Genomic DNA, 26697 nt, shown 5'->3' on the forward strand with positions numbered 1-26697 from the left:
GTTCGGGCTGGACTGTTCCTATGAGGCACAGGGTCAGACTGATTTGCATATGGCCATGTCTGAACTGGGGTGGCAGAGTGGGCTAAAGAACGGTGATGGATTAAACCCAGATCTGTTGACTGGGTGTGAGTGTTTGATTGGTTCAGATGCTCTGTCCCTCAACACCCCCTTTTGTACCGTTTTGTTCGATACAGGCACCGCTGACACTCAAAACCAAATTCATAATGTTTATCTATGCGCAAGCAGCGATTCAAAAGCTGCTCCAGGGCTTCCAGGAATACATGTTCACATTTCAATCTGTGTCCTTGTCACGAATCGCTGGGACAGATATTAAAACTCAATTTAGATTCTGTTCCTTTTCCGAGGCCCAGAGGGTGAGAGGCAGAGAAGTAGCTGTTACAGAAATGTAAATGCTGAGTCGAGAAAAATAATAAAAACCCAGATCACAAAAATAAAGTGGAGCGATTCAGTCGGCCATGTCCTGTAGAACATGGTGTTTAGCCTCCCTGCCAAGGGAATGGTAAAGAGGGATGGCTAGGAGCAATTTGGGTCAAGGTAAAAACACGTAGCCAAGCAAAACCCAGATGTGAAACTGGGACATGGTTAAATGTTAGCATTTATTTAGACATTTGAAGCAGGAAATAGCTTTTCAACCTTGACAGGTCCTGGCAATTTAAATGCTGTATTCACACGTTTTTAACTATGAAGCAAAGAGCAGAGCAGCTCAACATGACCTCTCATTCCCAAACCTTAGACAATGTCACAGATTATATTTCTCCCTCAGGCATGAGCAGTCTTTAACTCTTTCTGCACACAGGGAATCAACATTCCAGATGTTGTCACCAGAACTTGACAATGTCCCAGACAAAACCTTCTCACTGGCAGAATTCCAGACGTGGGCTGGAGAATGGGTGCCAAAGACCCTAGACATTATCTCATGAGCACAGAGCAGGGCTCGTCCAAAATGGAGAGGTAGGAAAACCTCTTTCAAGGCAACCCAGCTGATGCTGAAATAATCAACCAAAATGGAATCCAGGTTTTTCTGGCTGACCAAGGGGGGGGGGGGCTCAAACGTTTTCTAGATACCAACTTGTGGGAGTAATTCCCTTCATTTGGTTCTTGAATCACTTCTGAGCTGAGAGGACGCCAGACCATCGAAGACCAGGATAAAATGGATTTTTCAAACAGTTTCATTAGAAAGACTTCTTATTCCAAATAAACTAATAATCAGCATCAACTCCCCGCCCTAATGTACTCATTTGTCGGCCTGATACAACCATTATTCAGACCCCTAATGATATCAGCAAGGACAATCTGAAGACACAATTGGCAGGTTATCATAACCACAAAACTAAAATCAAAGATGGCAGTCGAGCAAAGAAAAGCACACCTCCACTAGTGCTTGTGCAACTGAAACAATGAAGTCTAACAGGTTTGTTATTCCTTTAACGACCATAACCAGTACAGTTTTTAGGGGTGTACCATTTATTGACGTTAAAAAATAGTGGCTAAAAGCTCTACAGACCTAGTGTATTCTTTGGGATTTTCAGGCCTAAGGGTAATATTTTAACAATTAATAGGGATTAGAACATTGGAATGTTGGGAGCTCCATTGAAAACAATGGAGAGCTCTGGGCTTATAATGGCTGGTATAAGCCCGGAGCTCCAACATTCCAATGTTTCCTTGATCACAGCTCTGGCTGTGAACAAAGGCTTCAGGGAGCCTGAGGGGATTCCAATCCCCTCACGCTTCCAAAAGGCTTTGTTTTTTTTGTTAGAACATTCTGCCCTCTAGTGACAGAATGTTCTAATAGCCTTATAGCCCTTCGTAGATGGCTATACCGCTATTAAAGTCCCTCTCCCTTGTTAAAGGCCCTCGCCTTCGGCTCGGGGCCTTTAACGCTGGAGAGGGCCTTTAATAGCCGGTATAGCCCTCTACGGCGGGCTATAAGGCTATAGTAAAAACGTAGTCCTTATTACTGCTTTATAGCTTTACTCATTTCGGCTCTGAAAATGTAACCTCTACAATTAGATCTAATCTTTGAGGAGCCTACACCATTGGTAATTCTGTAATGATGTGGTAAACACCCCAGCCAATGAATCACACACATCTTCTGGCCTTTACCACTGTGTTTTGTTTTATCAAGAATGTATTCATGAAAGGTAGACCTAAATATTCCCATTGCTATGAATGCCCAGTGTTAGCTGCAATGTGAAGAAACCTGCTTGCTTTCAAGTGAACTACCCCAAACCAAACATGTAATGTAAAAAAAAAGACCTAACTGGTAACATGTCTTATATTGCCATCTCGGGGTTCTGGTGACATTTACTAACTACTCTGTGTTTGGCCTCATATTTTGTATGTATGCGGCCGCGCATGCGCATTGGTATCTTTGACGGGACGCTATTCCAATAGGGAGCCCCGGACACGGTAACTGCTTTAAACTTGTTTATTTAGGGTATTTTGCTTAAATAATGTATGTAGGGGAGGGCGGGAGGGAGGCGGGTGGCGGCCGACTCGGCTACGCCCACGGAGTGGGCGTAGTGTTGCCCGGCTACGCTGTCTACGCAAAATGCGTAGGAGGCAACACTACGGCTACTCCGTGGGCGTAGCCGATTCTGACGCCCAGGCCTAATAATATATATATATATATATATATATATATATATATATATATATATATATATATATATATATATATATATATATATATATATATCTCGAGTTTGCCCCAATGAGAGAGAGCGCATACACAGGCAGTAAACAATGTGACCCAATAACATTATTCAGAACAACTATACTAACAAACGCACATTAACAGTTTATTTCAACAGTGCAAATGTCAAATTCCAGCTTATTACCACGGTACAGTGAATGGACATGGAAAAATACTGCCTCACAGAATGTATGCAAGATTTACTTAACCCAGGGAGACAATTCTAATAGTTACAAGTCTTTACCTTACAGCAGAAATGTAATCTTTTAAATCATAGTTCAAGTTAAATACCTTTGGTTTTAAATACAGGTATATCTGAGGGGGCACTTATATGCAAGTAGTGCCGTCTATGCTACTTTGGTGCGAGGTAATACAACTCAAGTCATGTGAAGCAATGAGCCTAGACTATCATTTTACTTGTTGTCGAAGAGTGCGCTTGGAATCCCCACTGCCTGGCATCAAATGAAAGGTACATCTACTGTTGTCTTTAGATATCTCGAGTGCATCACACTGCATGTATGCACTTTAAAGCAGACACAGAACCACCTTAGGTGCATGAGACGGTGGCGAGATCTTGGTGCCTAACCCATCTGTGAAGGACGCTTTCTTTTAGTAAGAAACACGTTGTACCAGGCCTGCCACACTTGCACACTCTGGTTGTACAGCCTCTCACGCTTTCAGGTCATGGCTTGGTTTGGTTCTCACCATCTTGCTTATGTCCTGGGACCAGCCATCTTTGGTCAACATAACACCCAAGTGCGTGTATTTTTCTGAATACAGGCGTCTCTCAAGCTGCTACCGATTTAACAGCATCACTAGTCTGAGGCAACATTAAGGGACTGCAAGCTCAATGGCACCACACAGTCAATGAATGACGTATAATGAGTGCAAATGTTTTTTCTAAAGCCTGAATATTAGGCGTCAGCCAAGGTCTTGCCACTAATACTTTTCACAGAAGCAGGGACTGCATTCCGAGAGAGAAAAGGATTTGCCGACTATCACATTTGTTGTGTCGGTGTCTGGTCAGCATGCTACAGAATTTAACTGGCCTTCGACAGGAAGAAAATAAATGGCCATCCAGTATAAATAGATACAAAAATAATCCAATTTTCCCTACCCCACCCAGTATCACCAAAAATAAGGATTTCACAGTGTTCTCATAAGGAGGTCTAGTTGGAATTTGAGACCGAGTGTGAGATCACTAACAGCCCTTTTGATCACGAGGCCTGACCTGCCACCTAAGGTCAGACCAAGCTCCTGCTCACTACTGACTGAAAGCAGACAAAGGGATCTGGGCTCAGACATAGTCAACCCAATGTCTTACATTTTCACAATTTCGGCTGTGTTCGCAGCCGCAGCGATTTTACGAACTAAGCATACAGGACAATTTTACAATTCAAGAGGATCTATTCTTTGGGCACGAACATATAGTATCTGAAACCAGGGATCTAGGTAGGATGTTTTTCAATGGGTTGTAGAAAAGACAAACACCACTTAAAACAACTATGGCGTGAACCTGCAGCCTATTCACCCCATCATGTGTCAGCACATTTGAGACAACCCTACACTACTTGTAATCTTCAGGCGAAGGACATCTCAGAAGCAGAGAAAACAGAGTAAATGAAGTCACGATCACTGTTCTTCGCATTGCGATGGGTGTTGAAAGGTCTGTGTGACACATCTATAGCCTCTCCCAATGGACACATGCATGCTTCATATCATGCTGCGGTCTGCAATAAAAATCCTCACAGCTGTAAGATCTATATACCTAGACAGGTGGAGACATGGTGAGAGCTCCAGGCTTACTGTCCTGGCTTCATCTACAATCTGCTCTGAATCCAACCCAGTTTTAAAGGGTAACTTACTACTGCCTTTCAGTGTGCTAATTTAAGTAGCGAAGAGAGAAAGACATGAATGTAGTGATGTGTCCAGGCTCACACAATTTAGTTAAGCAGGGAAGCTGGGACGAAAATGTGTTGAACCCACGTTGTGGGGACGCTTGTCTGGTGCAATGCAATCACAGATCAAAATTCACCCATGGAATTTTCAGACTGGGTGCGAGGGAAGGGAAGCAGTGCACCAAAATAGTTCTCCAGGGGGGAAAACCAACAGGATGGACTGTCTAGCTCATAACATGAGTACTATAAACCAAACGCGACATGACCTTCTGAAAGATTACATACTTATTTACAATTGGGCCCAGTTTCCCTCCAGCACACCTGAGTAATGGGCCTGTCAGAGGCACACAACAATAAATCTCGAAGAGCAAGGACGGCGGGGATCAGCTGGACAGGAGGTGCCTCCGCCGACAAGCCGACACAGAGATGAATGGAGAGGAGAGGCAGGCGGCAAATGCTGCATCCGCAAACTGACGCCGTGCAAGACTGGGGCCACTGCACGCCTCAGCAATAGAGTCACAACGCAAACATTAACTACTCACTATCTAACGCAAGATTGTTTGCAAGAGAAATCAAGTGCCTACAACTGCATTCTCTTCTTCCCTTTTGGGTTGCAACACAAATGAGAAATGCTAAACGTGGTCCTGGAACAATTACTGAGTTCTGCTACTCTCATTGGGATGCAGGTCACACTTTTTAGTGCCAGACTACACTTGGATCAGTGGCTCGCAATATGTGAGCTGCCGTGTTTGCACTCAGCAGCAGCGTCATCAGTCTGCGATATAAGCAAGGGCTCCCACCCCACCTGGTCTTAGCTACCCACAAGACTCATTAGCTGGTAACAATTTAGGCAAAACGAGATGAATGGATTCCCCAAGATCGTAAGACTCAATGCTGCTCACTTTTGAACCCCATGCTATAAGCACTTGGTCACATCCCTTTGCTGATACTGGAAGAGACCTGCAGTACGGAGAGTGTAAGAGTGGTCTAGGTTGCACAACCTTGACCATTGTCTTCCTCTCCCCCCGCCCTCCTCAGTCTTGTGAGGCAATATTTCATCTTGCTCCCCTCACACAATAGCGGGGTTGCACTGCCTGGCTGCCGAGAACTCGCAGCTCCCAACTTTGGAGATAAATCGCTATTTCTTATTCTTCTGAAACCAACTCCCCACACTTTGCACATGACACTGTGCTGCCTGGCACTGGCCATAACTCACAATAGTTAAATTATCAGAGTGCAATAATGAATTAAGGGGACATAGATGATAAAAAAGTAACAGAATGAATACGACATTAATAAAGATGAATAAGATATATTAGGAAAGGAAGAAGATATAGCGATAGAAAGAAGAGATGAAGATTTGTTGAGAGCTAGGGAGCAGCAGCAAAGGACAGAGACCTCCTTGTTAGGCAGTGTGTGATCCAGAAATGCAATCAGACACAGAAAGGGGCGATACTAGGACAGGGGAAGAGATCAGAGACGGCTACAGGTCACACACTAGGTATGTTCATGATCGACGTTCATGCTATGGCAGGGTTTGTGCAGAGTACTCCTTGAACAAGCATCCATTTCGAATAGATCTTACCGAAAGGAGCACTGAAAACCGGGCACGGCCAGAGGCTCTGCCCTGTAGGAAGTTATGTTACTTTTGAAGTATATCATTGCAAAACCAATAACCACCTCGAAAAATAAGTCATGGGGCATTTTATTTACACTCCGATCACTTGCTAACTTACATTCTAATAGAGCCTAACAATTGAGTGAAAAATCCACTGTTGAAAGACCCCCCCCACCCTGTCCTGACGGAGAAGTTGGGATCGGACAGTGTGGGCGACTGACAGTAGGGCATTAGGACCCTGTGGGTCCTCAGGCAGAGTGACCAGGTCACCGGACACCAGATCCGGTGACGAAACAGGAAGGGGACAGACAATGACCAGGACAGGGACGTGGACGGACGTGGGGACGAGCAGCTGCATGATGTAAGAATAAAGAAACGCTAAACTAACCTGCGTCCTGTGTGTGGTGTACATCCCTGCGCACAGCAAGAACATGACAACTGGCGACGAGGGGTGAAACGGACCGACGCGCAGATCGTTATGCATCGATCGACGGCGACATCGGAGAAGAACCAGAAGATCAGGAAGAACCAGGTGCCCACCCTGGATGTGCCAAGAAACAGAGGAGGAAAGAAGCGACATCGGAGCCCACCCGACCGCTTCTGAGAAATTGCCTGCAAACGGCGGTAAGAGCGAAGGGACGTGTTTTTTTCAAAATAGCAGCGCGAGCTCTCGCGAGAGTCGCGGCGGCCATAGTGGGGTCAGGCGCAAGAGCCAATAGGAACAGCGATTGAGAGCGGCGGCCATTTTGGAGTCAGGCGTCGCGTTGATTGGACGTGAAGTCCCGCGAGAGCACCAGCGGCCATTTTAAGGACAGGCGCAGGAGCCAATCAGATCAAAGGAAACGTCGGCGGCCATTTTAAAGGGTCAGGCACAGCGCAAAGATCGGCGAAACAAGGGAAAGAATGGTGGAAAATGAAAAGCACTGGCAAAAGCAACACAAAAAGGACGAAAAAAGCACATACAAGAACAAAGGGCAGCAAAAGAGGAACAAAAAGGCAAATATGAAAAGAAAGTGAAAAGAAAGAAGATAAGACAGCAAACACAAGAGAAATAAAGAAAAAGGAGAAGACAAAAGAAATAAAACAAAGAGACAAAGAAATAATACAAGTGTATACAAGGAAAAAGAAGAGAATACAAGGAAAAAGAAGAGAATAAAAGTAAAAAGGACAAAGAAAGCCCAGAATACAAGGAAAAAGAAGAGAATAAAAGGAAAAAGAAGAGAATAAAAGGAAAAAGGACGAAGAAAGCCCATTAGAGGCCACATAAAGTAAAACAAAGGAAGAAAAAGGGACAAAAGATCACAAAGAGAAAAGGAAATATAAAGAAAAAGTACGCAGAAAGCCCAGAAGAGGCCAAATAAAGTAAAACAAGAAAAAACAAACACAGGCAATAAAGATAAGAGGACTAAAGGAAGAGATAATAGATGAAAACAGAAGAGTGCCAGAAAGAGCACAGAGAATAGAAGAGTGCCGGAAGAGCACGGAGAATAGAAGAGTGCCAGGAAGAGCACAGAAGACAGAAGAGAATAAAGAAAAGAGGACAAAAGAAAAAGACAATAGAAGAAAACAGAAGAGTGCCAGAAAGAGCACAGAGAATAGAAGAGTGCCGGAAGAGCACGGAGAACAGAAGAGTACCAGGAAGAGCACACGAAAGAAAACAAAAGGAAAGACATAAATATAAGAATAAGTCGCAGGAAGGATGCAAATATAAGAAAACAAGGAAATAAAGAAGAAGAAGACTAGGAAAGCCCAGAAGAGGCCGAATAAGAAAAGAAGAAAGGACAAATAAGAAAGAAGTAAAAATAAAAGAAAAGCCAGAGATAAGGCCAAATAGAGGAAAAGACAGAAAAGAGAAACAACAAAGAAAAGAGGGACCAAGATCACCAAAGGAACAGAAAAGAGAAAAGGAGAACATAGAAGAAAAGAAAACAAAAGGAAAGACACAAAGACAAAGGAAATAAAATGGGTAAAAAGGAGCAACGTGACAGGACTTTGGCGCAGGAGAACCAGCAACAAAAGGAAAGGACAAAGACATACAATGAGCAGAGCGGACAGGCGCCACCAAGGAAGATCAAGGCAAGAGACACTGCACGGCCAGGACCAAAGGTGGTGAGACAGAAAGAAACAATATTGATATTCAGACAACCGGTTCTCCAAAGATTCACTGGCGGTGACGAAAGTGAAAGGATCGATGATAATGGCTGTCTCCGACCGACAACAAACAACAAGGAAAAGATAGCGTTTCAAGGAGCTAAAGGCGGATGAAGAAGAAATGGCAGCGGCAACTGCAGCCACATAGAAGGAGGAAGATAGAGGACAAGGAAGCGATGGAGACACTAGATCACGAAGGACATTCAGTAAATAACAGAGACTCATTGAAGAGATGTAGAGTGACAAGTTCTCTCTCTCGCTCTCTCTCTCTCTCTCTCGTTCTTTCACCTTCATCAATATAACTGTGAATGAGGACTATGACAAATGTGTCACGAACATTTGTTTGCAACAAAGGGGGAGATGTTGTGATGGAGAGGTTGGGATCGGACAGTGTGGGCGACTGACAGTAGGGCATTAGGACCCTGTGGGTCCTCAGGCAGAGTGACCAGGTCACCGGACACCAGATCCGGTGACGAGACAGGAAGGGGACAGACAATGACCAGGACAGGGACGTGGACGGACGTGGGGACGAGCAGCTGCATGATGTAAGAATAAAGAAACGCTAAACTAACCTGCGTCCTGTGTGTGGTGTACATCCCTGCGCACAGCAAGAACATGACAATGAACAATGAACATGAAAGGGGCGATACTAGGACAGGGGAAGAGATCAGAGACGGCTACAGGTCACACACTAGGTATGTTCATGATCGACGTTCATGCTATGGCAGGGTTTGTGCAGAGTACTCCTTGAACAAGCATCCATTTCGAATAGATCTTACCGAAAGGAGCACTGAAAACCGGGCACGGCCAGAGGCTCTGCCCTGTAGGAAGTTATGTTACTTTTGAAGTATATCATTACAAAACCAATAACCACCTCGAAAAATAAGTCATGGGGCATTTTATTTACACTCCGATCACTTGCTAACTTACATTCTAATAGAGCCTAACAATTGAGTGAAAAATCCACTGTTGAAAGACCCCCCCACCCCAACCCCCACCCAAAAAAAAACCCACCATAACGCCCCAAACACTACTCCTGATATCACCGATGGCATGACAAATGAAAAGTCTGTGTGCTGTATACCTCTAGAAGTGCCTCGCTGTCACAGAAGTGCCATGCAGCTTACTGCTCTTCCTGTAGCAGATGCCAGGCATAGCTGAACAACACATTCTGGCTTTGCTGGGTGAACAGCTGCAGGTTGTGCGTGAGGTTTACCTATATATACCAGACATCTTACTGGGGAGGATTTAAACAGAGGGTGCTCAGCACAAACTACATCACATTTAAATAAGGACACAGCGATAGAGAGTGATCAAGTCAGAAGATCATTGGAGGATACCAATTAAGTAGTTGAATTTGGAGAACCGGGAGGGCAGGAGTAATACCCACCTGAATGTGGCCCACCGCCCATTCTCTACGAGGTAATACAAAAGTGTGAGGAGCGAGCAGAAGGACCATCACAAGTCCCCTTCCTTTTTCTTTTCATCAAAGTATGCACTCCCTTTCATCTGAGGTAGCCACATTGAAAGCGCCGAGGCGGGCAGCAGAACAAAAAGCGCGGGAAAGCTAAGGTCATTAGAGCCGGTCAATGCTTCTCGGCTTAAACACGCCGAGGAATAGACTGTTTCAACAGCTTTCCTATACGCGTTAAATGATGTCCCTTGGACAATGCTGCTCCTTGTCTTTATTACAAATTTCAGTCGCAACCCCACACCCTTTCCTCGGTTACAAAATGAGCCGCCATTTCGCGCGTCCGCAGAGGCTCCGAGCCCGAGCTGGGCCGCTATCGGATTTCGATACCTTCCCAGCGCTTGCATCGAGGTCGATAACCATTTCCACTCGACACCCCGAGCTCCCTAAAGTACTTCTTCCAAGTCCCGTTGGGCCAGCTGACAGTTGGACTCGCACGACGGGTGAACATGGAGAAGCAGTGGCAAAGCCAAGGATTGGCTCCATTCTTTTCATATGATATAGCACTGTTTAAATCATGTGATTATTGTGGGGTGGCAGACAGGTAAGGCTGCACTCTGGACAGCGCCATTCATTTATGTCGTTTATTAGCTTATTATTAGATTGCCTGGAAAACCAGCTCTCCCCATAGCTAAACCGAAAACAGGGGAAACGCTTCTTCTGTTTTCTAGAACGTTTAAAAAATATTGGCGAAAACTGCACAAAATCGCCTGTTAATTTTGTGTTTGAAGCTTAGTTTTTGCCTTGTTTCCTGGATTGTTTACATTTTGGTGCACGTCTAAACTTCACACAACACCAAAGCACTCCCCAGGTAGGCCACATAGTTGCATCACATAAAATGCTGCCCCTCCGCGAATAATACAATGAGGGTCCCTTGACTATCCCATCTCAGACCTTCATTGGCCTCTGAAGAATTGGAGACGCCTGGGCAAGTGCTTGCGTTGCACCCGTGAGTCCACCTTTATAAGTCAAGAACTCAAACTGTTCCAAGCCCTAAGAACAATAATATAAAGCTAAGTTCCATCCCTCACTTCTATTCACTCCCTTCTCAAGCACACACTGGCATCAATCAACACCACAACACTTCCTCAGTAGGCCACATCACAAGCCAACACCCTTCCAGGGATTCACCTATGGCTCAGCACTTCAGCACCTCTTCGGGGTATGAAGTGCTATACAGATGTGACTAGAATAGAATGAAGGATAAGCACAGATTTCAGTCAATCTGTGGAAAATGTCTCTTTGCACCCCATACTCAAAGAGGACGCTGTATAAATCATTGCAATAATCTAAATATATAATACAAGTTATAGAAGAGGTGTCAATCTACACCTTGACTCTTAATGAAATGTGCAACAGTGCCCAAAGTTTCAGATTAATAACCCAGCCAGGCTGCCACCTGTTAACCATATCCCCATCCCCAATGGATCGCCTGGACTAGTCCAATTATAAAACCTTTCTGCAATGGAATTTGAAAACAAATTGGAAAAATAGAGCTGGAAATTTCTATAATCAAGTCCACATAGTACCCGATACACTAACTACTTGCCATCTTTAGCCCCAAAGATCATTCATATTCAGGTCTACAGAGGTTAGGGCGCAGTAAGGCTCCCCGGTTTTCCCAAAGTTTACCCATAGATCCCAAGCATGCAACCCTCTCAGAGCGGTACCTTGATCAAGGTGGGAAAACCCTCAAATGGCAGTGTGGATAGAGGGTTTGGGTTGAGGTGTTGTGTGTACTGAACAAGGTGGGGTCCTCTGTACTACTGCGCATTACTGCGGGTGGATTTGTTGAGGAGGTTTACTAAGCCTACATTGAAAGTATTTGGTGTTGATCCTGTTTACTACTTGACAGTGCTTCAGTATCCCACCTCAAGGTATGGTTCTGGATGACAGTCATCAAACCTCTAAAATCACTCCAACCTCAAGAGTAGCATTCCTATAGCCTCAAAGGATGAACAAATCAACAAGTATCTTTTAAGCGAGCTGGGTGGGAAATGAAAGTGGGAATTTAGAAACCATGGGCACTACTATGATTTACTGACATTTGACCATTAGCAATCTGCATACCATAAGATGCAGGTAGCTGAGGGTAAAATAATCTGTTGAGATAACACAAGGGGACACATTGAATAGTTAGGCAGGCCTTGCGATAGAACCTACACACAACACTCCATGTTATATTCGGACTGAAAGGGCCCCGAGGGCAAGTATATCCCTCTTTCTGCATGCCTTAAGGTTACAGGTATCTAGGCTTAATATCTATGAATAAGAGAAAGCAGCCACTGAACTATGCAAAACGTGGGAACCAGACCACCAACTTGACCGTGCCGAATTTCAAGTAAGATTTTTTTGTGCCCACTGACTAAGATTTGAGTTTTAACCTGCGGGCTTCAGGGATCTAAAATCACGTAGTCCACGTTCTCGATATGTTTGGATAGTATACTAAACATATTTGACACACAACTACAGAAGCGCTATAAAGTACAGCCAGCAGGCGTCACCTCGGATACTTCCAATCATAAGGGAGTTCAAATACTGATTCAGTCATCTTGGAGTAACAAAAAGAAATGGTTTGAAAAATTGGATGGGTGGCTTCATTGCTCTCAATATTGCTGCAGCTGCAGTAAAAACTGGACTTTGTGGCAACTATGCTCTTGTTTGATTGAAAGAGCCATTCTGTAGGGATGACACCTATTTTTTATTAGCTCCTATAACTAAAAATTTTTTTTATTTCTTTCAGGGTGTCCCCAACTGATCTACAATGGAAAGGCTGTTCCTGGGTGTCCTGCTGGTAGGAAGCGTGGCAACTCTGGGAGAAGCCTGCCCCTTTCATTGTACCTGCCAAAACCTGTCTGAATCCCTCAGCACCCTCTGTGCCAACAAGGGGCTGCTCTACATTCCTCCCAACATTGACCGCCGGACTGTTGAGCTACGCCTAGCAGACAACTTTATTCGCGTGGTCAACCAAGATGATTTCCTCAATATGAGTGGCCTGGTGGATCTGACACTGTCTCGCAACACCATTGACAACATCCTACCCTTTGCCTTTGGCGACCTGGAGAGTCTGCGCTCACTGCACCTTGACAGCAACAGACTCACAGAAATCCACGAGGAGGACCTGCGTGGCATGCTCAACCTCCAGCACCTCATCATCAACAATAACCAGCTCATTAGCATCTCTGTGGCAGCCTTTGACGACTTCCTAATGAGTCTGGAAGATTTGGACTTGTCCTACAACAACCTTATCAGCGTCCCCTGGGAGGCAATTCAAAACATGGTCAGCCTTCACACCCTCAACCTGGACCACAACCTCATCGACTATGTCATGGAGGGGACGTTTGCCGAGCTCTACAAATTGTCCAGGTTGGACATGACATCCAATCGGCTATTCACACTACCTCCAGATCCACTTTTTGCCCGTTCGCAGACTGGTGTGATCAGCCCCACCCCTTACATGTCCACCGTGGTGCTCAATTTTGGGGGCAATCCCTTCCACTGCAACTGTGAGCTTCTCTGGCTGCGGCGGCTGGTGCGTGAGGATGATATGGAGACATGTGCTTCTCCTGCCCAGCTGGCTGCACGCTATTTTTGGTCTATCCCTGAAGAGGAATTCACTTGTGAGCCACCACTCATTACCAGGCACACACACAAGCTCTGGATCCTAGAAGGTCAAAGAGCAACACTTAAATGCAGAGCGATAGGGGACCCCGAGCCTATGATCCACTGGGTGACACCCGATGACAAAATCATGTCCAACTCATCGCGCACTGTTTCTTATCGGAATGGCACTTTGGATATCTTGGTAACCACTATAAGGGATGATGGGACGTACACATGCATAGCCATGAATGCTGCTGGGGAGTCCACAGCGCTTGTAGATTTAAAAATTATTCCCTTGCCACATCGGAGCAATGGGACAGTGAATGTGGTGCAACAGGACCCAGGCTCGTCGGACATCACCACATCAGCAAAGACTATGATGAACATGACTGATGAAAACCGGACACAGGAGAAGGCAGTCACAGTGCTGGATGTGACAGCTACCACAGCACTAGTTCGGTGGATTATGAACAAGTCGTCCTACGTAGTATGGATGTATCAGGTTCAGTACAACTGCACGGAGGATGACACCTTGGTCTACAGGTAAGGAAAGTGAATACGTAAATTGCTGGATGTGTTAACTGCCCGCAACGAAATAGAATATCTTAAGGTCAACAATTAAAAAGGAACTATGGCTTTCATGTTCACGTTGTTAATTGTCACTGATCGGCAAATCAAAACTTCCACCGTTTGAAATACCATGCAGGCAAGTGGTTCTTAACCCTTTGATGACCCCCACTTAATCATTACAGGAATGATTAAATATTTTATTTAATTAAGAAATATAAAAAAATCCAAATTTTAATTCTAATAGGAAGGTTGGAGATTTTCTAAACTCAAATGAGGCCACATATCATCCATATCTCATTGTGTTTGATACGCTTCTCCCACAAATCAATATGATGATACCAACTCAATTGTTTTGCCGCCAATTTCAAATTTCTTCACATTTATAGAACATTTACAAATTTGCAATTTTAAATCCGCTTCTTTATATGCACTTTATTGATCTATTAATGATATTTAATTTTCTAAGCATTCATGGACCACCTGAGTAGGCATCGTGGGCCCAGACCACAGGCTAAGAACCACAGATCAAAGACATTATATCACTCTGTACTTATGAGCGGGTAAGAAGGATTGCAATGGAAGGCTTAAAGAGTTCACAAACACGTTGATGAATCACCGAAAATGTGATCACGGTGGTGTTTAACTGCACTCGATATTTCTGAAGAGAATGTGTGATATTTTAATTTGATTTTGAGGTTGACAATCACCTTTACCCAAACTGACGCAGGCACTTTCTAAGATACTGTTAGCATACCTAGTTTCAAGTCGACACTGACCAGGCCTCTTTTTACTTGACAATACGTGGCGTGCAGTCCACATGGCAACAGTAAAACAACTCACTTCCTCGGTGTGTCCTTAACACCACTCTATCTGAATATTGGCATTTGTTCTTCTGTGGTGACATTGTAATCTCATTCCTCCTTTTAAGAGATACCTGATGTTGTAGTGACAGCACACCCTCTCACTCCATACACTTGCTATAAAGTACCCTCTTCTGGGTTGATGCACAGAGCCTACAAAACAAGATACCCTCTTCCTTCCCTGCCATATTAATAGTTGGGCATTGTTTTGCCTGTAGATTCTCTATCTCAAATACGAGCTTGAACATTTTTTAAATCCATTGCAGTAAAAAGAGGAATTAAGAAAATAACTAATTTCCAAAAACTGGTAGTTGATATTTATTTGAAGTTCCGTAAATCCTGCTGGTACATAACAAATTACAATTAGGTGGAATTACAATAGGAAAAGAACATTGAAGCAACCACTCTAAATGATCTACTCATTTGTACGCAGGAAGATGGAAACCTGGGTCTTACCACAATGAAAAAGATTTTCCAAATAGGTGACAAGGCCGTAGGGAGCGATAGTGTGATGTGGCGTCCAGGTGTCAAGCAGTGGAATCACCAAATATAATTAACCTAACAAACCAATAAAAGCCTGACAAGGCTCTGCCCTTTGGTTTGTGTTTAGTTCTGGAAAATGCATCAGGGTTGTTGTGCCCGGTTCAGTAGGGCACACGTGAAATATTGCGGACAGTTCTTGAGAAATCCTTAGTTGTGTTGTGGCTGATTCTGGACGTTAGATCTCCAGAAGAACATACACAGATTAGAGACCATCCCAAAGGAGTGCTTCCATATGTATAGTCGGGAAAAGAAAAAGGAAAGCGGGCTACAGATATGCAGTTTATGAAGCATTACATTTGCCACTAAAGTGGTCGCTTTCCAATGACAGATTTTACTGCTGGTATAAAGGTAACATTCTAGCATTGGGGGGTACAGGTAGGTCTCCATAGCATACAAGCCACCATTTAAATATGAATCTGGAGAATATTACAAAGAATATGACCTGAAAATAGTCAAGGAGGCACATCTTTCTGAATCTGGGACGCCAAACAGCCTATACGAATCAGACTGCAGTGTACTTCAGGGCTGTTAGGAGACATTTCTTCTGGATGAAGACTGATTCAAGCTCGAGAACATGGCAAGCACCACCAAGCACAAGGATTCAAAGTAGTTTTCTTTCATTAGAGAAAAACACTTAAGAAATATGAAAAATGGTAAGACATAGGGCCAATGCCTATAATTATGTTATGCCTGTGCCTCTGCACCTGGAGGGCGCTGTAAACAATATATTGGGTACGGCTAAATCCCCAGACAGCACTTTATGCACACTCTTTCTGGGACAGTAGCTATCTATGCCCATGCAGCTTGTTATCAATGATGGAAAGCAGGCAAATAGTTGCCAACTTATTTTAGTACTTCAATCTATTTTACTCATAGTTGAGGTTGTGGGCACATTGAGAGATCCGAGCTCATAGATGTGAGTGTGCCTAGTGATGGCATTGGCCCATATATTAAGGGGTTCAGGTGTTGGCTAATCAAAATACTAAAGCTTGCCCACCACCATGATCTCCATTTTTTAAGGATTTCACTTCACATACACCAGTCTAATCCAGGTGTTAATTTCAGTAGACAAGATGAAAATCAGACACTGCTTCGAGAAAACAAGACCGACAATACAGAAGAAGGGTATCATCAGATTATTTCAATACTAAGAGTTAATTAACGTTTCTCAGGGTGAGGAGAAAGGCAGGTATTTCAAACGAAGGCAACAAGATTGAACCTTATGTGGCAACACAAGTAGATTTCGAGGGTGTAACCAGCAAGGGATTAGCACAACCTGGAACCTGTCAGATAGAAAGGATCTGAACCAATCTAATTCAAGACCCCCAAAAAATGACATTTCGGAGTCAATCAATGGTGTGATAAGGTCAATTGAGCAAATATTCGGCAGGTTACTCCAATGCCATCGACTTCTGTCCACAGAAGTTAAGAATAACTGACTCAGTATCATCATGAAAATCTTTTTTCGATTGTAAAAACAATCGTAAAAGAACATAAGACCATACATGCATTCATAGATCATTAAAAAGTTTAAAATAGAAACATTAAAATACAAGTAACAAATCCAGTTCTAAAGCCACATCAAATTTAATCCGACCTGGAGCGCCTGGATCTTACAGCAGCACCAACTAAACATATTGCTAAAAGGACGTGCACACTGGGCAATAGCTGCAGATAGATGAGCACCGAGTGGGCTCGGGCAAAATTCATAGCTTTCAGAATTGGACAAAGAAAACACTTCCTGGGGATACTAAAATATTTATACAACAATACAAAATGAAGGGTATCCTGTGTAGACACATTGTCGCAGCCACAGGGCCCTAAGGAGCCTGAGCTGGCTGAGCCACTTGGGGAAGCAGGAAGGTGAGTTAACAAATTAAACTTCAGTCGTATCACCACAAATCTGATCCATCCGTTGGATAAGGGGGAAAGATATGGCTCCATGCCCTGTATGCATTTTAATAATACGATGACCCCGGCCCATAGGTTTCCCAAGATCTAGCTGACTACGGTGCATAGAGGCACATTCAAAGAACAAATCTATTAACCTTTCCTTCTCCCCCAGGCACAGGGACTGATGGTCATAAAACAAATCCGCCCTACCAAGATTAGTCAGAGAGGCCTTCACGTACGTTATCCAAGGGATTTTGAGCATGTGGTGGAGAGATAAACAATCCGCCAAGTTCCGCCTGTTAAGCTGTAAGCCTTCCCCAGTTCAGATCTTAACCCAACAAAGCAGGGGCCTAAGAGGCATTAGATCACTAATATATCTAAAGCCCAGCTCCTCGTGAACCAAGAACGCCTGAGTAGTTTGTGGAACTCGAAGAGTACTAAATGAAGCGAATCAGACTGGGCAACTGTGTACTTGTTTATAGATATAAATTAACACACTGGTCAGTGATCGGCCTGCCTGACCAGAAAACATTTTAGGCCTCAGAATGTATATTATTCTCGTCTGCCCACGACGAGAGCCTGTTTAACAAAATACCCCCAATACTTTTAAAGCAGCATCTATAAGATATTGGGTGGTAGCAATGTGGATTTTCCTTGTCCCCCTTTTTGAAGATCTGGACAATGATGGCCGTGGACCATGAGGATAGAGCACCCTCTTTTACTGCAGCATTTAAAACCAAAGTTAAAACTGGCCCCATGACATCAATATTGTCTCGAAATAAATCAGGAAGTATGCTACCAGGGCCAGGGGCTTTGTTGCAGGAAAGGGCCAGAATGCCCTGACAAACTTCCTCAAGAGTAAAGACAACATTGTCTCTCCCCAGCGTTAAGCTCGTCTGACCCAACCCACCATCTGAGAGCCCTATATTACAAATGTCCTTACTGACTCAGTAGTCTGTTCTGTCTAAAATGGTCTTACAGAGGCAACATGATTTATCATCATCAAATAATTCACTGGCCATTCACTGCCCATTCAAAGAACTAAGTTGGTAAAAAGTAGATATTTTGGTCCGCATTTTTCTTCTTCTTTGTATTAGGAGAAGTTACAGGTGCCCTTTTAAAGCTGCACTGAACATTCCCTGTTGTTGGCAAATGGGTAATGCAGAATCTCAGAACTCTGGTTATTGATCAAATGGAGCCAAATCTTCAAAAACACAAGCCAGTAGGGTGTTGCATTTAAGAAAAGGAGTAGCCAATTGTTCTTGTGCAAAGGGATATCAAATATGCCCAGTATATTACAAATCTAGGGGTTATTAAAACTAGTAAGCCTAAAAAGTGAATGTGTATTACAAATAGATCCCTTAATTTCATAGATACTAGAAACCAATATGCAAAACCGAGAATCGGCTAAGTGTGGATTTCCTTTGCTTTAAAAAAAAATATTTTTTTACTTTACAGATGACATTATAGGTGGTGAGTCATTATAAAGTCAAACATTGAGTACACATCTTCGTCAATTTTCCTTCTGTGAATTATGCAAGAATGAGTCCCTGTTGTCTAATAGGTATCAAAGCATTGGTATTCTTTGTGAAATATTGTCATCAGAAGCTACTTCCTCACCACGTCACTGCACTAATTAACATCTGGTTAGGTACATCATAAATCCCACTCTAAGAATTTTGAATCGAATTCCCTCAGTGGTTTTTCATAACAACAAGTATATGACGCTATTGAAATGTACTGAGGCACACTTCTTCAAATTCCCTTAACTTGAAGAACATTCTGTGAGCAGTTAAGTATATGCTCTCGTGCTTTTCTTTGACTGTTTGGAGGAAAAATAGAAAGGACTGTAAATGTCTTAATAGTTCAAATATGTAGAATGCCATACATTGATCATCATTTTCTTCGTGGACCTACATGCTTAAACTGTCATTTTTAAAATCAGGAACAAAAGACCGCCAACATTCTCACAAATATCCCTAGCAAATTGGTAAGAATATACTGAAGGAAAAACAGACAAGAATTAATGGAGTCTCAGTCACTTCTGTAACAAGGCCCTAGGAAAATTTCAGCACTCAAAACTTTCCCTTTTTCGGCTTCGTACTGAAAAAAATGAACAAAACGAAAATGTAAAGGATATTTTTATTTGGCATATTAACTTGCATTTTAAATTGAAGTTTACTGTTCAAAGGGTCAATTTATCGCACTTGATGCAGGAGCACAAACAAAACCATGGGGGGGGAAATCCTCCAACGTTTAGAGTATCCAAGGCAAGAATTGTGGCAAATCTGTGAGAGATCAAAGCCTACACAGACGGCAGGATCTGCCAGGTGATACATTTAAGTTGCTTTCTTAACAAGTATGTTACTGAATTCTAGGACATGATCTTTTGCTGCTTTGCTCTCGGAAGATCTTGTGAATGAGGGGTTATGAACCAAGCATTCATGGTGCATTGAAGCTCAGCTTTCTTTTGTACATAAGGGATTATGCCTTAGACCGAGAGGTAGAATATAGCTATGAGAATCTTTAGTTTCATTTGCTGGGGAGCTAGAGTTTATGTCTCTGTTGTAAACTCGGAGGAGGCTGGGCAAGCCTGCTAGCAACCACAACCCTAGATGACGTGTCTTGCATCTTCAAGTTTGGAAGTCCTTCTCCAAGGATGGCCATAATTCCAGATGCTTTGGACTAAGAGGGATCTTGCAGAGAATAAAGTATGGACTTCTGAGTGGGAGAACAGGGCAAATCCAGAGAAGTTTGGAAATCTGCAATGTTTCACACTCAGAAACAACAGAATTAAAAGAAGCAATGTGGGCTTCACAGAATTAAAGTTGTCTCACTTATGTCTGATTTGACAGTGTGTCAGCCATGTTTTAAACAATAGCTATGCCTGGCAGGGTTATAAAAAGGTAGAGAGATACCTTTCGCTGCATGAAATGACAGTAGGATTCATAAATCGAAATCTAATTATCTTCTTTCGAGAACCTGTCATCTCTGAGCGTGTACATCTCGGCTGTGCCCACTCTGCGGTTTCATTCGAGAACAACGAAACTGTGGCAAGGAGGCAAACTAGAATTATAAAGATTTTAATTTGAATTTATTTCTATAGAATATTTCTAGATGCCTGCCGTTACTGCCATAAAAACGTCTTTTGTCGTTTCTTCGTTGTCCTTTTCCACCTGTGCTATCACTGGGGCAAGGCAGATAAAGGTATCAGATGGGAGTAAGTTACGAAACGCCTACATTGGCAGCTGTGATGGACAGTAATATCTCACTTGGTGAATGATACAGAGAGTCTAGGAGAGACAGGAATTCATTTTTGAGCAAGCGGTCAGGAGTCTTAGATTAACATAAAAACAGTTCAAGCTTAAGGGTAGCAGTTTATTGAAGGGGTTGTGACATCACACCAGTGTTTCATGATCTTTGGTGGACAGGGCAGGCTTGCCGAGTGGATGAATGAGATGGTCTGTAAAGGTACGACCAACCGTATGCTGGACTGGATGTTGTACTATAAAGTGCTTTGTATTGGTGCACAATGTGCGCATTAGATAAATTATACTATGACAGTTACGGACAGCCCTACTTAATTTTATCGCTTTTATACTAGAGCACACTCCGCGCAGCAGAACTTTTTTGTTGTTGATGGAGTGAACCCCTTGGCACCATGGTTTGGGTGTGTGGATATGGCCATCCATTGCTGGGGTGCACTCTCAGAAGTCTAGTAGCAATGTTCGTTCATTAATGTGTCCGCAGCAGGTGTAAAAAAGGTGGAGGATAACTGGACGCCAGCCAGGTTGCATGGTGATAGACGTTCTTACCTTCTTGGTTCATCTGTGTTTTTATTTGTTGCACGGACCAAAGTTTGGGCTGTGGCGAGGCCCTGAGTTACTGGTTAAAACTTGTACGGTCCTGGTCGGTGATGCTTTTAAGTCTCTCTTTCGCATTGCGGCTTTGTGTCAAAATGGAAGGCCCAGTGGAAACTCATTTTCACATTCTGTTCTTTTGTTTTAAGAGTCCAAGGGTCCCTTTTTTGCAGCCTCCATTACAAAAAAACCTTTGCATCTGTACAGTGCAGCGCTGGAGGTTTTTGGGCAGTGCGTTATAGAGCAGAAGCCCTTGAAAGCCCAACAAAGTCCGGCCCGGCAACTCTTGTGTCTTAATATGAGAGTGATTTGGTAGTCACAACTGAATTAAGTTTGTGCCGGGAGGCAGAGTAGCTGGCCAGAGATCAATCCCAGATTTCTGACCATCAAGTCTTGCCAGCTGTGGCAGCTTTGGCCGATAGACCATTTTTTTTTTTTTGACGGTTTTGTATAGCGCGAACAAGACCCTTGCGTGTATCGGAGCGCTTAACAGGGCAAATATATGTGAGTGACATATAAAAAAAATACAATGAATTATGTGACTACTGTACTCATAACTATTAGAGAAAAACACATCTACAAGCGTATATAAATAGTTCAAGTGAATTTCAACAGGAGAATCGATTTCACTTCTTTTTTTAAAAAAGCAGTGGACAGATTGAGTCTCGTTTCTGGGGGTAATGCGTTCCAAATCCTGGGAGCCATTCCTGAGAAGGTACGATTGTATGTTTTTTCTTGGAGAAACGTTGTGGTTTAATTATAAGTTAATCGGAACTCCTGGTAGATCTATTACCACCTGATAGTACTAGTTTCTCCACTAGGTATCTCAGGGTTTTGTGATGCAATGCCTTGTGTCATACAGGCGATTTTTAGGTGGATCTGGCCTCAAACGGTAACCAGCTGAGGGCACGAAGGTCAGGGGAAATGTGGCAGTTTCTTTCGGTACCTGTGATGAGTCTGGCGGCTGTATTGATTGAGGCTCTTAGCATAGCGGTTGTTGATTTGGGAAGGCCACAGAGAGCAACACTCCCAAAGTCCACTCTCGGAATTACTAGACTTTGAACTGCTTGTTTAAAGTCCTTTGCGGGTAAGAAGGGTTTCAATTTCCTCAGGTTGTTAATCTGAAAATGTGCTCCTTTAGTTGCAGCGCTGATATGCTTCTGCATATTTAGATTATTATCCAGGGTCATTCCTAGAGATTTAGCGGAATCAATGATGAGGTTGACCGTCGAGTGCAGTTAGGTGCTTCATCCATTCACGGATGATGGTTGTTTGGTTGGGGGAAGCGATTAAGAGGAATTATGGTTTTAGTGTGTTTAGCTTTAAATGGTTCTTTGCCAGCCAGGTCTGCATTGTTTAAAGCGCTGTGTTAAGGGACTCGATGTCTTCAAGAGAGTGGACCTTAAGGTAGAGTTGTGTGTCGTCGGCGTACATGTGATAATGGATATTTGCGGAGTTGAGAAGATCAGTGAGTGGTTCCATAAACAAATTAAAGAGGGTTGGGGAGAGGGAAGATCCTTGGGGCACTAAAGTGACTGGAGTTTGGCTAGATCTTGAATCTTTGCATTCTATTTGGGAGGAAGGTAGTGAACCAGTTTAACACCATTCCACATAGTCCCATTCTATGATTCAGGAGGTCAAGTAGTTTGACTGTATCGAAGGCTGAGGATAAGTCAAGTAGGATAAGCAAACAGGCTTTGTTTTGATCCAGTATTTGTAATGCGTCCTCTATTATGTGTGTCATGGCTGATTCAGTGCTGTGCCCTGTTTGAAAGCCTGATTGGAATTGGTTGAGCAGGTTGAAGTGGTCTATGTGGTAACTAAGCTGCATGTGGATACATTTCTCAATTAGTTTGGCGAGAGTCGAGATGTTGGATATTGGGCAATAGTTATTCAGGTCTGATGGGTCTGCTGATGCTTGCTTTAGGATCGGGGTTTCCTGACCAGCTTTGCAGATGTCTGGGATGGTTCCTTGCGGAAAAGAGGTATTTATAATCTTAGTCCATAGGGAAACTAGAAGTGGAATTAAGGTCTTTAAGTGGGATGCTAGGGGAGGGTCTGTGAAATGGTTGGAGGGATTCAAAGCAGTGAGCGTGTTTAGGATAGTTTCTTAGCTGTAGAAGTTGAAGGTGGACCAGGAGGCGACGTTCTTGAGGTCGAGCTTTGCAGAGCAGATAAGTGGGGTCCCTGGGGTGGTCACTGAGGAGATCATGTGTGGGTCGGTAAGGGATAATAGATCGTAAAGTAGGACTGTCTTTAAGTTTTCAGTTTTTGTTGTGACAAAGGAGGCAAGTTCCTAGCAATTAGGAAGTGTTTCAGGATTGGCTTGGGGGGAGTGGGAGATACCCTTAGGTTAAGCTTTGATTATTTCAAATACTTTTTTGGGTCGATTCTTAGCTTGGTCTAATTGTTTGCAAATTAAGTCAGCTTTTGGGTGAGCATCTAATCTTTCTGTCATAGGAGTTTCTGGTGCTTCTTAGTAATTGGAGGTGGGCAGCGGATGGGGCGGCTCTCCATTGCCTTTCAATTGCTCTCAATGATCTTTCAATGATCGTCTGTCTTCATTTAGCCTACCATCATATCAGGAGTTTGAGGTTTTTGTGGTGACTCTTTTCAATTGTAGGGTAGCTAAGTCATCCAGTGCCCTGTTCATAGAGTGGAGGTAGTGACTGGTCATATCCTGTACATCCTTTAATCCATCCGGTGGGGGCATGAGGATGTGACTAGCAGATGCAAGAGCAGTAGGATTTATGTTTTCTAGGTTCCTCTTCCAGATTTTTTTCTTGTGGGTTGGACAGAGAGTAGTTTAACTACTTCCTTGATATGGAAAGTGATTATGTGATGATCGGACCAGTCGCAAGGGAGAATCTATTCCAGCTTGGTGGAGTCTGCTTTGGCAATTACTAGTTCAAGGGTTGAGCCTTTTTCATGGGTGGGACGGTCACAGATTTGGGACAAGTTAAGGTCGGACAGCAAAGCTTTGAGGCTATTGACCTCTGGGTCGTCAAGATCATTCCAGTGGAGGTTGAAGTCCCCCAGGAAGATCTGTGTATTCTGCGGTCTGACATTTGAGGCTAGAACATACATTAAGTGTTTGATGAAGGTAAGGTTGTTTCCAGGAGGGGTGGTAGAAAGAGTGTAGTGAGCATATTGGCTTGTTAATGCTAGTGATGTGTAGGCAGAGGTATTCATATGAGGAGAACACCGGGGAATTGGAGCGGTTCACAGCGAGGTTGTTCCTATGGAACTGCAATACCGCCACCAAGCCTATCGAGTCTGTCTAGTCTTGTGATGTGATAGTTTGGGGGAACTAGTATGTCTAGGATGGGCGTGGATGATTCATTTAGCCAAGTTTCCGTTAAAATTATAAGGTCGGGTTCACTGGTTATAATGAGATCAGCTATGTCAGCGGCATGACGTGCTGCCGATCTACAGTTTAGTAGGATACATTTTATCTGGGCATTAGTCAGGGTGGTTTTATGGTTGTGGGATATGGGTACTCTTTTGAGGTTGTTTTCAACAATACCTCTGGGAGTGCGCCTTGTAATTCTGCAGGCATTGGAATGGATGGGTTGGATTGAGGACAGTTTGAGTATTCTCCGTGTGTATGCAGGTTTAGAGAGTAGGGAAGGGGGTTTGTAGGAATGAAGTAGGGAAGTAAGATCATTCGGTGATAGGGTTCTGTTTTCCCTGATCGAACGGGATGAGGCATTGGGGTAGGGTACTGTTTTCCAACTGGGGAGCAGATGAGGCGAGGTGCTAGTGCATGGCCTCTGAATGGGTTTCGCTTGTGGCTTGGGTTGTTGCCAGATCCGGTCATGAAGAGTTTGGATGTCCTTTATTTGTTGTAAAGATAGTAGTATCACATTTAGTCTTGGGTCAGATGTAGGAATTGGCATATTGATAGCCTGGACTGTGGATAAGTGAGGAGGGGTTGTAGCTTGTGTGGTGTTGCGGGCGTGATGTGAGCTAGTTCGAGGAATGGTATTTTTTCAGTGTGGTTGTCCGTGGGGAAAGGAGAGGTGGAGGGGGCGCGAAGGGGTATTGATGTGAGCTTTAGGAGTGTCGGATTCATTGTGTGGCATTGTTGCAGAGTGTAAGTCAATGGAGGGGGGGGGGGGAGTAAAGAGGGGACGTGAGGGGGTATTGGTGTGGGCCGTAGGTGCATACACATCTGATAATACTTTCCTCATTTGGAAGAGTCCTTGGATTTCCGAGGGTTAAGGCAAAGCCGATTTGGTTTCAACCACAGGCACATTTTTTCAAACCAAGCTTGTTTCTGGGTATTCTTTCCCAGGACAAGTAAATATGGAATTAAATGTTGAAATCCCTCATGATTGAAAGGTTTTGAAATATACTAAACAATACCGATTCGCAGACCTAGTCTTAAAGGACTTCTGAAAAGTGTTGTATTGACCTCTTACAATAGGGACCTCATTCATGTTGGCTGTTGAGAAGGATAATTTCAACCCAGCTTGAGGCACGTCTAGGTGGCTTCTCAGTTTCAAAGTTCAGTGTGAACAGATCATTATTTGTCTAAGGAGGCAGAGACTTTCAAGAAGATGGGCTGCTGAATCCCTCTAATGGTCAAGGGCATTTCATAAGCGAAATGGAACCCACCCTAAAGGGAGACACAGAACAAGCTGTTGGATTTGAGATGGGCACCTAGCCACATGTAGACAATCTTTCCATGCAGTTAGGCATTGAAGGATATATTCGAGATAGACACATAGATGCGGCAACCACAGGTATAGAAATAGAGGTTTATCACTGGCATTTTGAGAATTGTATAGGCAACTTCCTGAAGGAGTGAGGTGAGGTTAATGTACTGCAGAAGGGTGCATATTGCCTCTCGGCCATTTTCATATATGGCGTGATACATGTGTTTAAGAGAGACTGGCTTATTTATAAGTTTTTCTTAGGATCTTGGAGTTGCTCAGAGAAGAGAGTTTGAGAAGACTGCAGGGATGAGGTTAGCTACTTTCTACAAAACAGTGCTTCTTGTGGAAGTAGGTTTAATCTGCATCTTGCAGTTCTCTCAAGAGGAGGCCGGACCAAGGTTTAGTTATTAGGGGCAGGCGTGATTGTTGTTTCCTACAGGGCAGTCAGGACTTACACTGGTTTAAGTAGAGGTCCCTAGAGGGTAGAAGTGGAAACAGAGGGGGATTGATATAAATAGTGTGTCAGGGTTTCTTTTGAAAAAGGCAAAGATACAAGTCATATAGGATGGTACTCTTATGGTTTTGTCCCACACAAAGATAAAAAGAGCTCCACTTGTAAAGAAAACACAACGTCAATTATTGTAGTTAGAATGTGATATCCTTGTTTTGTCTCAAACTCCAGAACTGTATCTCTAATGTGGAGATGATTCTTAATACTGACTTTGTGTACGTAAAGCATAAAGATATCCTGGTTGGAGTGAGGGCAGTATGGATCTGTGGAGATTTTACCTACATATTAAAGCCACTCGGCAGTCTTTGTCCAATGAGCAGGAAGTGTGTTTTCAAATAGTAG

General features: G+C 43.5%; 2 protein-coding genes across 3 annotated transcripts in view; one reads left to right on the plus strand and one right to left on the minus strand.

The window, feature by feature from the left end:
• PC (pyruvate carboxylase) overlaps nucleotides 1–26697 on the minus strand; it is a 2223386-nt gene that overhangs the window by 341334 nt on the left and 1855355 nt on the right. The gene's annotated exons all lie outside the window — the stretch shown is intronic.
• The window catches only part of LOC147692294 (leucine-rich repeat and fibronectin type-III domain-containing protein 4-like), a 42085-nt gene that overhangs the window by 9659 nt on the left and 5729 nt on the right, over nucleotides 1–26697 (plus strand). The window contains exon 2 of the mRNA XM_086938547.1: nucleotides 12598–14000. Coding sequence (XP_086794673.1) covers nucleotides 12619–14000 — 1382 coding nt within the window. The 5' untranslated portion in view covers nucleotides 12598–12618. The remainder of the gene's footprint in view (nucleotides 1–12597; nucleotides 14001–26697) is intronic.

Source organism: Lissotriton vulgaris, chromosome 9, assembly GCF_964263255.1.
Source record: "Lissotriton vulgaris chromosome 9, aLisVul1.2, whole genome shotgun sequence".
Lineage (NCBI taxonomy): Eukaryota > Metazoa > Chordata > Amphibia > Caudata > Salamandridae > Lissotriton > Lissotriton vulgaris.